This window comes from Struthio camelus, chromosome 3 (genome assembly GCF_040807025.1).
Source record: "Struthio camelus isolate bStrCam1 chromosome 3, bStrCam1.hap1, whole genome shotgun sequence".
NCBI lineage: Eukaryota > Metazoa > Chordata > Aves > Struthioniformes > Struthionidae > Struthio > Struthio camelus.
This window is the reverse complement of record NC_090944.1, coordinates 1,346,199-1,365,644: the sequence shown is the minus strand read 5'-3', so window position 1 is coordinate 1,365,644 and position 19,446 is coordinate 1,346,199. Positions and strand designations below refer to the sequence as shown.

Genomic DNA, 19,446 nt, shown 5'->3' with positions numbered 1-19,446 from the left:
ATTTTAGAGGAAAGATTTTCTTTTTTAAGATAGAATAGTTCTTAGAAGATGAAGTATTTCCAACCTAAATCAAAATAGAGAGAACAAAATTACCTAGGTCTCTGTGATTAAATGGAGTTTTTCTATTGCCTTCTTTGAAAAGGAGCAGTGACTTGTGAGGAATCTAGAGAGGGCATGGAAATGGCAAGACAAACAACATCATTGCTTTCTACAGGATGGAGACTAAAATTAGACATCACTTTTGAAAATTTGATCATGCACCTTATCTTTTTTCAAAGTAATAGGTGGGTCCTGGAAATGTGAACACTCCACATGCACGCTGCACTAGCACTGATCAAAACTGGAAGACCCTTACTTTCAGTTTCATAGCTTCTCTGGTTCTGAATGATTGAGAGGCCAGCTAGTACCTATGTACAGACATTTTCCACTGTAGGTCAGATCAGCTGTGCGTAAACCATTCTCAGGCAGATGCTTGTCCAAGTAATTTTTAAAAAACAAACAGTGGATGGAGTGCCCTACAGATGGAGTCTGAGAAGGCAATTTGTTCCAATGTTTAAATGCAGTTAGCACAAAAAGATTTTCCTGAATTATAACATAATTTCTTGCTTGGTTTGAGCCTCCTACTCATTTTCCTATCTCAATGGATATGGAGAATAATATATTACTTTCTTCTTTGCAACCAGCTTTGAATATTTGGAGTTTCTTATGTTGTCTCATTCTTTTCTTCTCTTCATTCTTGCCCTCTTTACTGATAGATCTCTGATCATTCTTGTTGCTCATCGTATTTCTCCAGTTCACCTTTAGCTTTTTTTGAATGGTGATGCTAAAGCTGGAAACAGTAGTTCACCTGAACTAGAGAACAGAGATTAAGTCATGCATTCGAGTATATAGCACACTCTGGTTCAAACACCCTGTTGCTGGACTCTGCAGCAGTACTACGTTTTTGTCTCATGTTTGGTTGTGAACCGCTGTCGTTTGCCGTTCCTTTTTTACAAAACTGCCATCTCATTCATGATTCTTCTTCAGGTGCATGTGCAATTGGCATGTCAAAAGTAAGTCTAGGACTTGTCTTAAGCACTTGTCCTAATAGAATTGCAGCCTATTTTTTCGGAACATTTCTCCGGCTTGTCAAATAAGTTTATACTTTAGAATTGTTCTCCAAAGTACTAGGAGCTCGACACAGTATGACACAGTCTGCAGATTTAAGAAGCAAATTCTTCATTCCATCATCCACGTTGTTAATGAAAATATTGAAATGCAAGAGAAATCAAAATCCGAGAGAAAAGCTGTAAAACTCCACAAGAGGATACTTCCAGTCTGACACTAATGAACGATAATTACTTTTTCAGTATGGCTTTCAAGCCAGCTCTGCATCTCCCTTCCAGTTATTTCCTCCACACTGGTTGTCTGGCCCACCTATGAGACCTGTCAGGAAGACAACGTCCAAAGCGTTACTAAAGCAAAAGTATATCACGTTAATAGTTTTTCTGCTATCCATAAGATTTGATTTTTTTGTTGTGGAAGGAAAATAGTTCACTTTAACATAGTTTATTCTTAAAAACTCCACGTAGACTGTTACTTAGCTTATCTTCTAAGTACTTAGAAGTAGTTTTATTTTGTGTTTGAAGATAAGCTAATTGGTTTATAGTTGTTGGTTCCTTCCTATATTGTTTCTCAATGTAAACTTTAGGGATACCCTGATCTAGCCTCTGGCATGTTACCTGGAAAAAAGGTGAACACAAAGGCTTTGAGATTGTCCCAGATATATTTAGGTACCAGAGCGAAGTACTCTGATGAATTTCATCATGCCTAGTCTACTTGAAACATCTGTCTTTCTGAATTGCCTTAAATCTGTCCTTTCCCTTTTCCTACCTGAGTTTTTACCCCAAAGCGCTGAACTCTGTTTGGGACAGAGAATGCTTTTTAATACTAAACCACCACTGGATTTTTTTTTTTTAAACTGAACCCAGAAACAAGGATCAGAATCACAGCTCTGCCTCCTGACCGCTGCATCCCAGACGGAGGCTGCATCTCGCGCTCGGGGCTGTGCTCAGCGTCAGCAGGGAGGGTAGAGTGCTGCCTCCCGGCATGTCATGTGCCTGTTGCTTAGGGGATGCAGGGCAGAAGCAGCGTCTTTGTTACCCGTTCAAGGTCAGATGTGTTTAGAATTTTTGTCAGGTGTTTTCTGACCACGCGTAGTAACAATTAGATATGTACTACTACTGTGTTTTCAAACAGGCTCCATGCTGTCTCATATGACTCTCTGATACCTTTTGGATACTCAAGAATTTGCATGCCTATCCTCCAAAGTCCTCTTTCCAGTACTTAGTTGACAGATAAGTGCTATTTATCAAGATTAGAGCACTTCTGAGCATATGATAGACATTTAGGGTATGTGTAGAGCAGTCATGAAAAAGTTTGAGGGCCCATTCCTTGCTTCCATGTGTAATGTTAAGCTCCCTCACCCTCCAGGACAGGACAGCTGCATACAAATCACCTGCTGCAGCTGGTTCTCAGCTTGTAGTAATTCCCACACTGTGCTGAGAACTGCTAGTTAGTTTGAGCCGAAAGGATGTCAGGGACCATACTAAAAATTTAATAATATGGTCATCAAATTCTGGTGCCTCTGCCTGATGCTTTTTAATTCCCTAGGCATAGGCATTTACTTTGGAAACCTTCAGGGTGACCATCAGGCACCTTTTACATTTAAGAAGCTGGAAGGTTTAGATGTTAGTGGAGAAGTGCCAGCTTGGATTTTTTTTTCTTCTGGGATTGTTTATCCTTGAGGGGAGAGAAGACTCAGGGGCAGTGGAGGTCATTATGTGTATAAGTACCTGATGGTGGTGAATAAAGAAGATGGAGTCAGTCTCTTCTCAGTGGCACCGAGTGAAAGGACAAGAGGCAATGGGCACAAAGTGAAATACAGGAAATGCCGTTTTAAACATAAGAAAAAGCTTTTTTACTGTGAGGATGGTGAAGCACCGGAACAGGTTGCCCAGGCAGGTTGTGGAGCGTCCATCCTCGGAGATAATTCAAAACCCAACTGGACACGGCCATGAGCAACCTGCCTTAGCTGGCCCTGCTTGAGCAGGGGAGTTGGACTAGACAGTCTCCAAAGGTCCCTTCCAACCTCAACAATTCTGTGATTCTGAGTTAGTAAAAAAATCAAATAAACTTTATCAAAAGTTGGAAGCAATATAACAAACAAGAAAATATTCAATTGTCGTGCAAAGTATCCACTGCCCTGCTTCCAAAAGACTTCTCAGGGTAGTGACGCTTGAAAATGAGCAGCATGAGGGATGTGCCTCTTCTCAGGGACAGAGTGTGAGGGAAGTGGCACAGTAGTAATAAAGGTGCCACTTAAGGTTGCTCTGCAGCGTTGTCTTTACTCTTGAGAACTCAAATACTTTAGGTAATGAGGATAATTTCAGGCTTTGGACAGGATTTCTGAGGAAAGAGGTTAAGGACTAGGTTGTGTTTTTATAGGCACCATCCTACTTTGTGGCAAAACAAAGGTTCATCTGCTTCAGCTGGCGCCCCAAGAGCCGCTGTGCCCCTGGAAGCTCTGGAGGCTGCGGGTGAAATGTGTTTCCTTCTTCCTAGCAGCTGATTGCTGCAGGATGCAGAGAGAGACTGGGCCTTCCCCTTCATCACCCACCATTTCTGGGGAACCAGCAGGTCATACCAAGTGTTATGTACACAGAAGCTATTAAAGTCACCTCAGTGGAAAGAGTGGTGACGGTGCTGCTGCCCACCCTGTGCACTGGAGGCTCCAGCACCTACCCCGAACGTCGATGGCCTGTGTTGTCAGCCATCCTCAGCCTAAAGGAGTTGAAAGTGGCCTAAATGCACAAACAAGTGGGTTGTTTGGAGACGCAGCCAGCAGCATGCAGCCCCTGCCATGACTGACCTGAGCGCAGTGCAGCCTGAGGTCTCCCAGGAGCAAGCCCTTACCGTTCAGTGAGTAACCAGTCCCCGTATCCACCATCACTTGAAGTGATTCTCTGCTACAGACACTCGAGATGAGAGCATTTTTGCCCTAACTGTTGTCATTAGGTACGTTTCAGCTCCTCTCCCACATCAACCCGGTGCAGAGGTGCAGAGAGCAGAGGGCATCCTACATCATCAGTTTCTCTGCACTACCTGTGTGAAGAGAGGATTTTTCTCAACCTTTCTACCACAAATAACTGTGTTTCTCCACTTAGGTTTCTGTGCTCATTTATTTTTCTTTTTCTCACTGTTCATTTTAACTCCTAAAAGTTGTTTTGTTTCTTCTTGCCTGGGACCTACCTTACTAAGAACCTTTCAAAAACACGGTTTCCACATTATTAGGAGACTCCTGAAGTGGCCTTCAGAACACCCCAGGAGGGCACAGAAAGCCAGCTCTTAGGTGTGTCATTCAAGCACGGCTCATTTACCATGTACAAACCCACCTACCATATGGGCTTTGCCCAAGAAAGAGAACTGCTGACTGTGCTTCATTCAAGTCTAATTCCCGACGGGGTTGGTAGGCATACACAGAGAAACAAAACTCAAAACCGAGCAGTTTCTGTCCCCTTTGTTGTGGAGCTGTCACTCTCCTCTGTCTCCAGGAGGACTGCTAGATATCCAGCTTTTCCCTCTGTCTGCTCTTTTTCTACCTTGATAGTTTCCGAACATGTGTATGAGAGTGTCTTAAACCTGGCTCCTAATTTGAGGTTCTTCTGAGAACACCGTGGTGAAAATCTATGCAACCTGGAGATCAAATGAGAACAAAAAGGCAAGACTGGAGCACTGAAGTGTGGAGTTCTTAAGAAAGCTCCAGTGAGCTGCTGCTCGGTGCCATTTTTGTTCAATATTTTGATATCTGCATTAATCATTCAGTTGCGGAGACTTTGCTCGAGTCCTTTTGCCCACCTTTGGACTGTCCTGCAACCTCAGCCCCCTCAGAGGTCTCCCTTGAAGCCAAAGTCTTGCCCAGTCTGCCCTCTCAAGGAAGCATGGGCTCCCTCTTGTAGACAGAACAAGATGTCCTTGCTGTGATCTGTTGTCAGCGTGAAGAGCTAAACTGCAGGATCTTCTCCCCTTCTGGTCCCAAAGCACAGCCACTACAAGGGGAGATGGTTGTACAGGAGCTGCGTGTGTTCTTGGCATCTCCTCCGTCAGCACCATCCATTTCACAGGAATGTGAAATGTCACCATCCATTTCACAGAGAGAGGCACAGGCACCGTGGCCTCACTTGTCTGTGCTGCTAAAACGAACAGGCCCTACTTAAGGAAACTCTAGATTACGACCTGGTGTCAGAAGCAGGCCAGTGTACTAATTCATTCCTCAGGCGTTTCTCAGCCAGGGAGGCCTCTCCATGATGAAGGTGCCTCCTCAGCTCTGAGTGGGCAACTTAATGTGTCTGCTGGCCCCAGGGATGATTTTGAGTCTTATTAGATCTCCTAAGCATCTTAGATCTGCTGATCTTTTCCAGCATCTGAAGATTCCACTGGAAAAATACATTGAACCAGCACGAGATCCAATGTCGTTCTTACATCTCTGTCTGGTCTGGGCTCATAAACCTGACTTCTTCGTCCTGCAGCTCAGCTGCCAACAGATTCTCCTACAAACTACAGATTCTTGTTTAATTACCCAGTACTTTTGTCAGTAGTGACTGTGACTGCTGGTGACAAGTATGCCAAAACACAAGGGCCACAAAGGTCAGGATTCACAGGGAAAATGCATTTATCCAGCAACCTCCTTTCAACTGAAGCTTGTTAATTTAGGGGTTGAGAAGGGTTAAGTTTTCCAGAGGCAGTGACCATGCTTAAATTTAATGTCTATCAATAATCCTGTTCATTTCAATAGAAAATTAAGCAAATACCTCTTTTGTGGCCTTGGGTTTACCAAGCTGAATGTTTGGCAGGCTAACAATGCTGAGCTTACACTGAGCGTGCAAACAGACTACCTGGAAGTCCCAAGTGACATAGCAATAGCCGGCGAGTCTTGGTTCACATTTAGTTAACAGCAAATCGCAGAAACTGAATGAGCTGGAAGACTTCATTTAACCCTAGTGTCATTGCTGAAGTGATGAATTGGAAAAAGAGGAGAAATGGGACCCACAGCAAGCATTCTTGTGCAAGAAATTAGTATCAGCTTACTACAGAAGCTGTTCAAAGACCTTTCTGCAAAGACATTCTTGGGATTTTTGATAAACTATTTCTAAGCATGAATGAAACTGTATAGTGCCAGTGTGTCATAACAAGAAAATGTAGAACATCAGTTAGTCACATTGCCAGCAATGTAATATGGGGTTCAGCAGTGGTTTAGGTACCACTATTCTATCCTAAGTTATTCTGACTTTTCTTCACTAGCTGATGTATGAGGTCAGTATTTCACTAAAAGACTTTCTTTATGATAAAATGTAGAACTGTGTCTTTTCATAAGGAAGGTTCTGGCTTTTGTAACTTATCCTATAGCAAAGACAATGACTTGCCTTAACAAAATACTGTCTGTGCTGTGGGAACAGGTAGATATGGCATTTTTTTCTGAAGGTCTTAGAAATGGCAAGCAAAATTCATCAGACTGTGTTAACAGATGATGCAATGTAGCCAGAGGCACCCATAGCCAGAGGTTGCTTCACATATACTTACTTGGCAGGTAAGTATATGTGCCTGCCTGATCAGGCAGGTGGTTTTCCCAGGACGAGGCTCATCCCTTGCACTCCGGGTGTGCTGACCCCTGCGATTTCCCCAAATGCGGGAAACTCGACTGCATAATTTGTGGGAGTGGGGGACTGCGTTTGCGCTCTCCCCTGAAAAAGAGAGAGAGAGGTGCTCTCCTTCCCTCCCTCCTGTTCTTGCCTTCCTTCTTGTGCCATCACTAGTGCTTACGTGGCTAGGAAGATTAAGGAACTGATTTTTTTATTTGTAGGGATAATTTTTATCTTGAGCAATGCCTAGATGTGGCTGACTGTGTGGCCAGATGTCAGTGGCGAACCAGATCACCCTTTCAGCAGCAGCCCACACTGAGATCAGCTGTAAAACCGCATGGAGATGTGCCTCCGCAGTCCATCTCAGCACAGGTTTTTTTAATTGTTTTTCAGTCTGGGCTGTAAGCGTTGTACCATGGCATTTAGGAAATGTGGGACTGAATCCATACAATATGTCATACGTAGTAAGAGGTAATGAGTACTGTGTTTAATTTTTCTCTATTCTTCACCCACCAGCCTCGCCCACCAACAGACCTGGGTTTCAACTTCGATGCCAATAAACAACAAAGGCAGCTGATAGCAGAGCTGGAAAACAAAAACAGGTAAAGGGCAAGCTTTACTCAGTATTTTTTTATGAACAACATTTGAGAAAAGCTTTTAGTAGTAATACTTTATTATTTTTAACATTTTGTATTATATAAACCAGATGATTTTCCTAGATCTTTTATTGAAAGCTGTATCTGAGTCATTAAGCACTTAGGTCAGTGCTGATGCAGCTGCAGTGCCCTTATTTCCCCAGGGAACAGGTTGAAACTAGCTTGGGTGTAGGCACGTGAGCTGCAGTTTGGAAAAAAGTAAAGATGTACCTTAAGCATGGACGTCAGCACTCACCATTATATCTCTGGATTTGAAAATGCTGCGCTATCGTAAATAAGAATTTGGCTCCAAATATGTTAGAGTTTACTGCCCTGAAATGGTTATTTCCATTCCTAATCACAATAAGGAGACCTAGAAACACACAGAGCGAAGGGGTCTCCATGTTGAGAAACTGCCACAGGATGATGATTTCCCTAGCGTGCCCTGCCCCGAGACTTCACGAAATCTCCTTAACTGGCACTGAGCATCAGGAGCACCAAACCCAGCGAAATTCTTAGGGCAGAATGAGCCGTTCAGATGGCAGCAATAGAATAAGTCAGCTAATGTATAGCAGCACAAGCAGGTCATTTTTGAAAGACTGTGGTAAACAAATGTAATGTGAGAAGAAGGAGGATTTTTTCCATTTGCTGGAAGACAAAAAAAAGTCTAAAGAAACTGCGAGGCCTGCAAGAAATAGGAGAGAGGGACTGTAGGAGATGGGCTTCCTTCTTATTCTAGAGGGACTGTTAAGTCCCTCTTAGGGACCATGAAGACAGCACTCCATTTTTATTATAATACTGTATTTGCACTTACCTGCTTCTTCAGCATCCCCATTTTGAGTTCATGTTTCTCTGGCTAAGAGAAGCTAAGAAACTACTGTTCTAAAAAAGCAGCCTTTGGAGCAGTTGCAAGCATAATGTGCTTTATTGCATGGAGAGCCTGTAGGCTGCCTGTGGACATCCTGTGGGTGCCTGATGGCACATCAGCTTCCCAGGTGTGCTCAGGTCTCCACGTGCTCCAGAGGACAAGCTCCAGCTGCACCTGAGCTTGCATGGGTGGGCTTGCTGGGGTCTTGAGCATCATCAAGGCACCCTCAGCAGACCAGACAAATATATTTAATAAGGTTACTTTAGAGGAGTCCCAGTTCCTGGAGAGTATGTGAACAGCTTGATCCTTGCATGGTATAAGCATGCTACCAAGAGAGTTTGCAGGTATTTGAAATTATGCATGGAGATCATAGATTTCAGTGCTGTCATGAAACCTTATAGGAAGAGCAGCTCAGCAGTTTTTAAAAAGAACGACGGGGGAGAGAATTAGAGATTATAATGTTCACTCTCAGATCAGGAGGATTCTTTTACATTTTAACAAATGAGGCCTTAGCAGTCAGTGATATGTCTCCTAACCTTCAGCTACTCCGAATGCAAAGGCAGTTTGGAGTGCACACCAGCTGCATTCGCTTTGTGAGACCTCATGAGCAGTTTATTTCTATTACTTTGAGCTGATACGGTCAGAAACTGTTATTTTTCTTATTCCTGCTGACCTGCCAGGAGACCTTATAAAGGTGAGCAGGAAACGAACCAGGACCAGCACTGGCTGCAAATGCTGGCAGCACTGCTTCAAGTCTTTCTTACAGTAGGTGCAAACGGAAGAGCAGATTATGCTGAAAACGTAACTCTTTTCCATTTAAAACAGTCTCTGAGCCCATCCCACATGAAAGGTTTTGAAGAGACATTGCCAGCATGTGGCACAGAAGTGATTTCATATTTCTCATTACTTCAGTAATAAATTTTCTATGAGTATTATAACAGTTCATTGGACTGCACTAACTTAAGCTTTCTTGGATTTGAATCTGTGTCAATCATCAAAAAAACTTGCTGTATTTAAGCCAGGGGCTGGCAGAAAGCATGCTTGAAGGTGTATATAAGTATTGTAAGAGCAATGTAGAGGCTAACCTTTTTCCTCCTTAATCTTCCCTCTGTAATTTAAATAGAGAGATACTCCAAGAAATTCAGCGTCTCAGATTGGAGCATGAGCAAGCCTCCCAGCCCACACCTGAGAAAGCCCAGCAGAACCCAACTTTATTAGCCGAACTCAGGCTTCTACGGTAAAGAAATATCTAGAGCTTATGCGCATTTGATAGCTTTGCCAGTCAGCCTAAGTGGTCTCTTCTGTAGCACAGACGATGCTAACTGTTGTGTGGAGCAGTGTAATAGTGGCATCCCTTTGATAACCCTAAGGTGTTATTTTAATCTACTGAATTCTGAAGCCTGACAGCATGTTATAGTTTGCCATTTTAAAAATGAATTTAGAAGAAAATAAGATATACTTAAAATGTATTCCTTGGATAGTTTGGAAAACTGTTTGGAAAGAAGGAAAACTTGACAGAAAAACTAGCAGAACTGGGATTAGCTGCTTGGTAGTTATTTTCCAAAAGAGTGAAGTTGAAGATAAATGTCAGTTATTTGATTAATCAGTGAATCTCTGAAAGTTCATAGCTCCAAACTTTTGGAGAAAGTTGGAGAAAAATCTTCAAAGCCTTTTGATTAAGTTTGCATTTTGAAGTGACAGGGGAAAATTGCCAGTTGTTTCAGAATGAAGTGTGTCATAGTTTGGGTACTGACAAGAGAATTCTCTGGCTATATTTTATTGAATAGCTGAATAACTAATTGAATATATTATTTATTGAATAACTGTTCTTCTATTACTAGCTAATTGACAGTTCAGCCTTCAAAAAATGCCATCTGTAATCTGAGGAAGGTTCTGAAATTTAAGCCTTTGGCAGCAACAGCTCTTTGAAAACTACATTATATTTCATTTGTTGGAGTAAACATTGTCTGTCCTCTTAGGAAATGGCACAGTTGTTGCCACTTGACATTACCTTGAATATTTGAAAAATTTCCCTAAAGTGTAATGCTCTTGGAAGGAAGCCACTTCAACAGAAGGCAATGTCTGTAAAGTATGATCCAGCCCCATATTACAAGATCTAAGGCTTTCAACTTCTTTCGTTCATTTTTCAGATGGAATCTGCTACAGTATAATCCGTTTCAGCACCTCACTGATCGTTTTTCCTTCTCTAAGAAAGTGGTATTAGTTTAGAAAGTCTCCAGCTTATGGGTGTTGCATAGCTCTGGTTTCCATGTTTTTCAAAATGTTTAAAAATGGAGAAGGTGCAGAAAATATCCACAAAAGTTACTCAGGAGCTGGACAAAAGGAGATTGTGAGGCAACTTGGTTGTGGTGAATAAGCACTTTACTGGAGAAAATACTGGGTGTTGAACAGCTGCTTGATTCAGCAGAGAAAGGTATCGTAAGAACCAAGAGCTTAAAGTAGAAACCAAACACGTTCAGACCATAAATAAGGTATATGTTTTTCAAAGGGAGACAGTAATCTGAAGAGCAGTGGATTCTCAGTCCCTTGGTGACTTTCCTGAAGATATTTTACCAAAATACAGGTTATTGGGCATAAAGGAGAGCTAACTAGGAGGAATTAAAGGGCTTGTATTTTGCTGAAGGAAAATAGTTGGATGATGGTTGCAGCCACTTCTCAGCTTCAAATTTGTAAATGCCTTTGGCAAACAGTCATTGGAGAAAAAAAGTTTTGAGTTGCAGCTTATAAAGACTATCAAGAGTCATCCTGATTGTCTAGTCTGGCCTTCTAAATAGCACAGCACAGAAAATTTCTTGCAGTAATGCTCTTACAAAACCCTTTTTGACTGGGTTAGAGCTCCCATTTCAGAACGACATTCAAGCCTTCATTTTAACAGAGAGACTACCACGTTCTTTGACACTGTTAAGGCAATTCCTTCCGCTCTTAACCTTCTTCTGGGTAAATGGCTTGAAGTTCTGCAGTCTCTCCATAAAACAGGTTTGCCAAATCTCCAGCTACCTCTTTAGCTTGCTGTCAAGTTTATTCTAAGTTGTCTGCATCTTTTATATTTTTATAGGCCCCAGAACTGGCTGCAGTATCCCATAAGTAGTCTCATTAGTGCTATAGATGGAGGTAATATTAGCTTTCTTACCACCAAACATTACTCCCGTTAGTAAATTCAAGGTGCACACTAATTTCTTGACTGCATAGCGTCACACTGGAAGTTCACATTGAGCTAGTTATCTGTAATGTTGAAGTACTGCACAAAGTCATGGCTTTTCAGGCGATATCCCCCAAACCTGCGTGACCAACATGTCAGGGTCTTGCTTTTGATTATATTGAAGCACATGTTTACAAATGATCTCAAGCGTTGAGTGGAATTTAAGCTTGGAAAGCATGAAAATGTTAATTCATGGTAAATCGATTTGTCCCACTTTTAAAAATCTGTAGACAATGCAGATGAGTCGGCTCTACCACATCATCGGCAAATGTACCCTTGGATGGAGTAAGGCTAGATTCGTCATACTTTCGGGTGCCTGCCTTGTAATGCAGATATGCTTTGTTTCTTCTGCCTGCAAGTACGCAGGATGCTCGTTTATACATGGGTGCCATGGATCTGTTTGCTCCAGGCTCCCAAGCTACACCTTTCCATTTATGCCGCCAGAGATTGACCTATCAAATTTATTATTTAGCATTTAGCATGTTTTTGTTATTGACAAACAGTACCTCCTCTTTCTTCCTAGGTCATTGAAAACAAAACTGAATAACCTAAGCCAAAATCAGATATACACCTTGATGTTGATTCTTCATTAGCAAATACGTTTGGAGAGCTACACGTATTTAATCTGTTGGTTTTATATTGATTTTTAATCTTTACCAGAATGCTATGTTACAATTAATTATAGTAATTTTAAAATTATTGATATTATATTAATTATTGATATCAATAGTTAATTGATTATTAATGGTGAGAGTTATAGAAAAAAGAGCTACAGACTTTGAACTGGCCTAGAGAGAAAAAAACAGATCATATAAACATGTAAAGCTAAGTCTGTTATGATTTTTTAACATACTCTAGGTGACCATCCATGTGTAATCAACTCTTTATATGCCTTATTTTTGTGATATGTTTGGGCATTTAAAAACCACATTCTTCCAAATGCAAAATGTTATTGGATGACATACTTAGAATAGCTAATACTTTTAAGTGCCCATATAGAAACAAGTTAATTCTGCCACATAGTCTTGACAGTTTTCTAGCTGCAGTGAATGCTTATTGTATGCCACGTTCACAGTTACCGTAATAAAAGCAAACCATACTCAACAGATTTATTCAGTGTAAGTAAATAGCCTGTTTCTTGTTCAGGTTCTGCTGTCCAGTAGGCAAGTCTAGAACAAGAATGATTTATCCCGGAATGATTTATCCGTACTGTATCACATAAAACATAGATATAGCCTAAGAAATCTTCAAGTTCAGTCTACAATTTATGAGGCCTTTAACTTTAGAGTAATCATTATTATAGCCACAAAAATAACTGTAAATGAATAAATAACCCTTTCTATTTTTTATAGTTATTTATCATTACCTTTAGCTGTCATTTGTGGGTCCAGCACGTCTTAAGTCATATAAGATTCTGAACTTTTGGCATATGTTACAGTTTATCTCTCAATTTTTCCTTATATTAGCTACTTCTTTATTTTTTTAAATATAGAATAGAACCATACAGTCGTATTTTCTTAAGTCTCTCCCAGACAGACATTCATTCTGGCACTTGTAGAAATACAGTGATTTTTTTATTATGCCCAGGAAAATGAAGGCCACTTACTACCTCCTATTAATTTTATTAGAATGAACATAGGTGTTGGTACAGCAAATATTTCAAAGATTATATGTCACATTATTAGATAGAAATAGCTCTGCAGAGTCTCCGTTAAGAGAGGCGATAGCCCAGTGCCTTTCCTTTCCAGATATGTGCAGCCTTTACTCCTCTTTTTTACTTTTTTTCCTCCCATGGTTCATTCTTACTTGTATGACAACTCTGCAGGATGCGTGGGTCTGACATTATTAAGAGTATTCTTAAAAAGACGCTGGCTTTTTTCTCAAAATGCAACGCTTTAAAAAAGTGCTTCCCACTAGGAAGACTCTGACTTCAGGTTTCTGGATTTTAAATGAAAAGCCTGATTGTCGTGTGTAGGATTCATGGTGATTGTACTGTGATTTGCTCTAATTTTTTTAAATTGGAGGCAGGGGGGAGTGATGAAAGATTTAGTTCTATGGGTGAATTTCCTGAAGTGGTTTTGAAATACCCAAAGTGTATTTTCTGACACTTTATTTAATGTAACTTGAACAGGCAGAGAAAGGATGAACTAGAACAGAGGATGTCTGCACTTCAGGAAAGCAGAAGAGAACTGATGGTGCAGCTTGAAGGGCTAATGAAACTGCTCAAAGTAAGCCATTTTATTTCAGCAATGCAGTACCTCCTTCTCTTCCACAGGTCTGGCATTCGCTGTTGTTGTTCTGAGGTTCTTACTTTGCTGGCCTTGTCATTATACATAAGCAACGTCATAAGCAATGGAAGGAATTTGCAATAGTCATTTCTACACTGGCTCTGCATATTGGTCCAGATGGTTAATGGGTCTTCAGGCTCATATGCTGCTGCTTTGGTTAAAATTATGGAGAACCCATACTATTTGGAAGGCTTTGGAGAGAAAGCGTTAGATTTGGTAATCATCAGGAATATTGCAGTGAGGAAGGAGCGTGTCTGCAGTCCTGGGTGACAGTTCAGCTCTCTAAGTGTAACTGGGAACTGTAGTTACTGCAGTACAGAATCTGACTCCCCAGTGGCAGGGCAGCGCGCATCGCCAGGCAGCGTTACGCTGCTCCTTCGACATCTGCAGAGTCCGTTCTTTTTGCTCTAAGACAAGGAGGGTGTTGGTTCTGCTCTATGGGGCGCGTTATTGTTTGGATTTCTGATGAGGATCCATTATTTTTTTCAGTCTACTGCCAGAGCTGAACTCATAGGCCTGAAATACTGTTATACATTTATTCTTTCCATTCTTTAAATTGGATAAGAGCCTCGTTCTGTTAAATGAATGGGAAAACCTTGTCCTTATCCAAAGAGTTTTCCATCTAAGACAGGACACAACAGGGATGTGATAGGCAACAGAAGAAGTGGGAGAGATATCACAGCATTATGCTGATCGGACCACAGATTAGCTATAGGCACATCTTAATATTTCCAGATGAATTTAGAGCTTGTCTTCACCTGAAACTGATAATAAATTCACATAGTGTATAAATTCAAAGTGCAGTGCCTCTTCAGATTAGTTTTGCAATCCGGAATAAAAATGTGTATACAAGAGGCTATAATAGAATAATACCATTCGAAGGCAACTGTTTTAATTGATTACCCTGTGCAGATGAGCACATACTTAGAATTAATGTTTGTGGGATTTTTTTTGTCAGTGATTCTGTACACTACAATTTTTTGTTGATGTCTGCTTTCTAAAAATGCTGAAGACAGTCAGTCAGAAATTCACCTTGAGTTCTGTGGACCCTAAACCTTTATAAAAGTCAAAGTGCAATATCTCTGAAGATGGGCATCCAAAACTGAAATACAAATTAAAAAAAAAAAAAAGACAAAAAATTGTTGTATCAGGAAGTATGTGACCGTTTGTGGTTTAGATGATCACACTCTTAGCATTCAAAACTTTTTTGCTGCCCACATTCCAAGAGTCTCTTTATAACAGATTCAGCTTTGATATCTGTATTAACATGGTGACAAGCTCGTGCTTGAGATTTTTGGAGACCCTCTCATCTTCAAAGCACTCATAAGCCTTTGCATTATAAATCTCCCAAAACACCACCTTATGTAAATGTTACCATCTTCCTTAGGGTAAAGGGCTGCTCTGTGACCTGGCCTGACCTTCTGCTCTTCCATTTTGAGAGCTTTAAAGGCAGAGTTGACCGTCTTTCTTAGAGAAATGCACTCCTGTGAGCCTGTCCAACATGCGGGGCCACAGAGCAACCTGCAGAGCTTTATCCGCCCAGCAGCCAAGCGGCGGCAGGCAGGTAGCACGGGAAACCTTTTCTCTCTGCCTGGCCATCATGTCCTCATCTCCTAACTGCCCAAACAGCGTGCATTTCCTCTTGCCCCGCTGGTAGGAGATGTGCGCGTGGCTTATTGCGCAGCAGCAGAGGATACTGAAATCAGTAACATGCTGATAAGGAAAGCACAGAGGCTCTTGCAGTGAGGAAAGAGCACAAGAGCACAAATGACAGATACTGCAATTTGGGAGACGTAGGAGGGAGGCAAGAATATTGCAGCAGAGGGAAGGGAACCGTAACCAGTCCGCATAAACTAATGTTTTTAGGACCCGCTCACTAAGTTGCATTGTGCAGTCCACCTCTACCAGAAATTATGAGCTTGATGCAAACTTTAATGACATTTTGTAGCCTGTATTATACAGAATGTTAGTTTAGAAGCTTCCTCTTGTTGGTCTTTTCATTTGCAAATCTAATATCTTCTCATTTACTACCCCAGTTCCTAAAATTATTTACAATTTTTAAGGGCAAATAGGACTGGATTTAAGGAAATACTTTTTCCCCCATGAGATCAGTCAAACAGTGGAGCAGGGGCCCAAAGAGGTTGTGCTGTCTCCCTCCTTGAAGGTTTTCACAACCAGCCTAGATAAAGCTCTGGTGAGCAGGAGGTTGGACTAGAGGCGGCCTGAGGTTCCTTCCAACCTGAAATATCCTATGATCCAATAACTATTTTAATCATTTGGCTTGACCTACTGTGTAATATGGGTCCTTGAGTCTCCCCTTGTTAGTTCTGTATGAGCCTGAAAGCTGCTGATGGGTTAAAGCATCTTCCAAAAAGAAATCTGGTCTTGAACTGAAGATATCAAAATGGAAAATCCACTGCCCGTGCAAATTTGCTTAAAAATATATGCCCCGTTTCCAATTTTCAAGTATTTAGATTCAGTTTGCACCTACTGGTTTTGGTGCCTGTGGTTTCTCCTCCATTAACTCAAGGGGCACTTCAATACCCCCGTTTTTTTCCTGTGAAGATACTTACTCATCTCACTTTTCAATCTTCTTTTTCAAGTCAGCTAGTCAGGCAGAGCTCTGCTGAGTTTCTCACAATATTGTACTTCAGTCATTTTTATGGTGGATTTCTTCGCCTTCTCCAGATTTTTAATAATATTTTTAAATTGTGAAAAAGCAAACTGAATTCTTCTCTAAGTCTTAGCAGCACTACACAGAGAGTTACAGGAGTAGCTTTCATTACACTTCATCACTCTCCTCCTTTTTGTGCATTTCTGCACCAAAGACTGCCTTTTGAAAGTTGTCAGTGTCGATTTCTTATTCCATGTAATATGTGCTTTATTGATTTTATATAGTGCTAGCTGTTTAATGGGAACGTCATGAGTAAATTGTGTCATATGAAAATTATTACGTCTATGCAGTTCCTTTAGAAGTCAAACGTGTAACATATTCAAGTAACAAAATCAGGTTTATTTCGCCTGTTTTCCTTGAAGCCATAATGCTACTTATATTCCTTATCAATTGCATCTTATATCAGTATTTCTGTTACTTTGAATAAATTAATGACAGGGCAAGATATTTATACTTATTTGGGTTGTGTTACCTCCCTTTTTGAATATCAGGGCAAGACAGCCCATTCCAGCCTATCAGAATTTCCCTGGTATTCCAGGATCTATTAAAAATTGCCTTAACTGAACCAGATACCTGCTTATGTAATTATTTTAAGATTCTGGGCTACAGTCTGCCCAGGCTTACTGATCTAAAAATAGTATTTCTAGTAGATACTCTTTAGCATCTTTTTTCATTATTACTGGAAACACTGTTTCACTGCTAATGGCAACTACAAGAGAAAAACACTTCATCATCCTATTATTCAAACGCAGAACAGAAATATTAATTCCTGTTTTCATATTAAGAATTTTACCATCACTATCAAGAAACAATGCACACCAACTCAAGGCTTTCTTTTGTTTCAGATATTTGTATTCATTTTAAACTCTCCTCCTGGGTGGGCTCTAGCCCTGCTAGACATTTATTTTCCCCTGAAGTTTTTAGCTTCTCTCATCATTTTGTGAACTTCCAAAGTTTCTGTTTATAATACTGTTAAGTGCTTGTATTTTTTCCATATATTTACAAAGTATTTTTTAATGCTGTCTTCATTTTAGCTTGATAAGTTGGCTCCATCTGTAAACAAGAGAGAGAGGAAACATATCTTTGGAAGGAGATAGTTATTCTCAGGAGGTTCGTCTCTTTTTTTTTTTTTTTTTTTTACTAAATGTAGAGTGAGCTTAGATGATTAGCTGATATTTGATGCCTATCTTTTCAATGGGTACAGATGAACGCATGGGTACAGATGAACCCCGTTCAAAGTATCGGGAGTTTTTACCCAAATTCTACTATACTCTGATGGTGTAAATAACAAAGCATTTCTAAAGAACTTCCTCCTCATCTTTGTCCATATATTTTAATCTTGCTTTTTCCTACCTTTTCACTTGTAGCTTCTCTAAATCCTGAAAAATTTTAAAGCATAAACCATTTATGATAGTTAATGCTGTCCTCTTCTTGACTGTATTAAATGTGCTCATGTCGGACTTGTAGTCATCAATCCGCTTATCTATATCCGTTGTAAGGAAGTCCAAAAGAAAGTTTCCGCATACTGATTGCAGCATCTTTTCCTTAGAAAATCTTTGTCTTGTGAATTGGTTCAGTAGTTTATAAGGCTACTTCTCTGCTACTAAACTAGCCAGTGGACCGGAGCACGGGCCTGCTGTCACTCATGCCGCTTGATTGGCAGCATGTCCCACGTCCCAGTTTTGCCCTGGGCCAGCCGCATTGGAGCAGCCCCCAGAGACCATTCAGACGTTGGCCCAGGCTCATTTGCACCCTATTTTGTTGAGCCCCAGCCGTTGAGCCAGTCGCCGTAGGAGGTGAGGCACGCTGTGTGGGTTAGCCTGAGAGCCAGAGAAGGGCCCTAGGCTCTTTTGGTTACTCATGCAGAGGTAACGCAACCCCCCCCCCCCCGAAGTAGCGTCCTGCTCTGATGCTTTTTCGCCGGCACATTGATCTATCTGCGCTGTCGCAGTTTACAGCTAAGCTTGTTTTTTGCATAGAGTGTCATTCCACATCTTCTATTTATCCTTCTGCCTAAATGTTTTATAATCACTAATTTAACGTTCTTGTTAGGAGCTTTCCATTATACAATTACGGGGATTTGTTGGACTTTTTTTCCCGAAAGAGAAGTCCTGGTCGTCTAGCTCTTTACTGAGCGCTGTCATTGTTCAATACACTTGTGAAACCCTGGCTGTGTCTGCCCTGGTCGATTCATTCGTGCAAGAAAGCATTCCTTGGATGGACACTCACCTTGCCGTCCCACCAGGCTGCCGGAGCGGTCCCTGACGTGCTTTTGGCCCAGGCCTACCAGCATTCTCCCAGCTGATCTCCAAGCCCGATTCAGAGGTTAGCAGGGGCCAGGATCCATTCCCAGTAGGCAGTTTGGATAAGGCCATCCAGTTGTGGGTGTTAAGAGATTTTAATAGTATGGACACGTGCAGATCATGCCAGAGATCAGGCCCTGGCCCGATGTAGTTTAATGCTGTAGCCTCGGAGTCTGAAGGGCTGCTGCGATGGCCTTCTTTGAACTCCCTGCTGGCTGCGAAGGTCGTGTCCTTCTGGCAGGTTTTAGCAAGCAGATCAGGCCCATTGCCCATGAGATGCAGGCTGTCCATCTGAGCTGAAAGGTGACGATCTGTCAGTCATGTTGCCAGTGGCTTCTTTCTAGTATTTTTTTAATCTTTTTTTGCTCAGCCAGCTGTTAGCTTAGCCTTCCTTTTTCTTCAGCTCTGTTTCCAAGCCCTCTGAAGCCGTCTATGATCGCTTAGTGCCATCAGCTAGCACTCTTCTAATATATAGTCACTGGGGATGATTGTCTGCCTTCTTGCAGGGTTTTTTTCTGTAAGCTACAAGGATATTCTGCAAATATATCCCATTTTGCTTTTTTTCCATTTCCTCAATCAGAATTTCCTCACTAGTTGATTTGCTGATTTATTTAATAACTGCTCAGTTCTTCTAGCAAAGCTGCAAGTCTCATGAGATTCTTTTCACATCTGTAGCTAATGCTAAAGCCTCATTTTTCAAACTAACAGCTCTTTTGTAGAGTTGAGATCATTTGAGATCCTTTCCCTGACCTGGCTCACCATCTGGTCTCATGAGTCCCAG

At 41.2% G+C, this 19,446-nt stretch overlaps 1 protein-coding gene and 1 non-coding gene across 25 annotated transcripts in view; both read left to right on the top strand.

Annotated features, from left to right (window-relative positions):
- DTNB (dystrobrevin beta) overlaps positions 1 to 19,446 on the top strand; it is a 224,464-nt gene that overhangs the window by 146,682 nt on the left and 58,336 nt on the right. For 22 of the 24 annotated variants that reach the window (XM_068936647.1, XM_068936645.1, XM_068936643.1 and 19 more), the window contains 3 exons: positions 7,194 to 7,279; positions 9,304 to 9,417; positions 13,532 to 13,628. In XM_068936647.1, the coding sequence (XP_068792748.1) occupies positions 7,194 to 7,279; positions 9,304 to 9,417; positions 13,532 to 13,628 (297 nt within the window). The remainder of the gene's footprint in view (positions 1 to 7,193; positions 7,280 to 9,303; positions 9,418 to 13,531; positions 13,629 to 19,446) is intronic. The other 2 variants (XR_011139936.1, XR_011139935.1) reach the window with 1 other exon arrangement.
- On the top strand, positions 6,611 to 6,782 carry LOC138066952 (U1 spliceosomal RNA). The gene has a single exon (XR_011140662.1). It is a non-coding gene; the product is annotated as a U1 spliceosomal RNA (small nuclear RNA).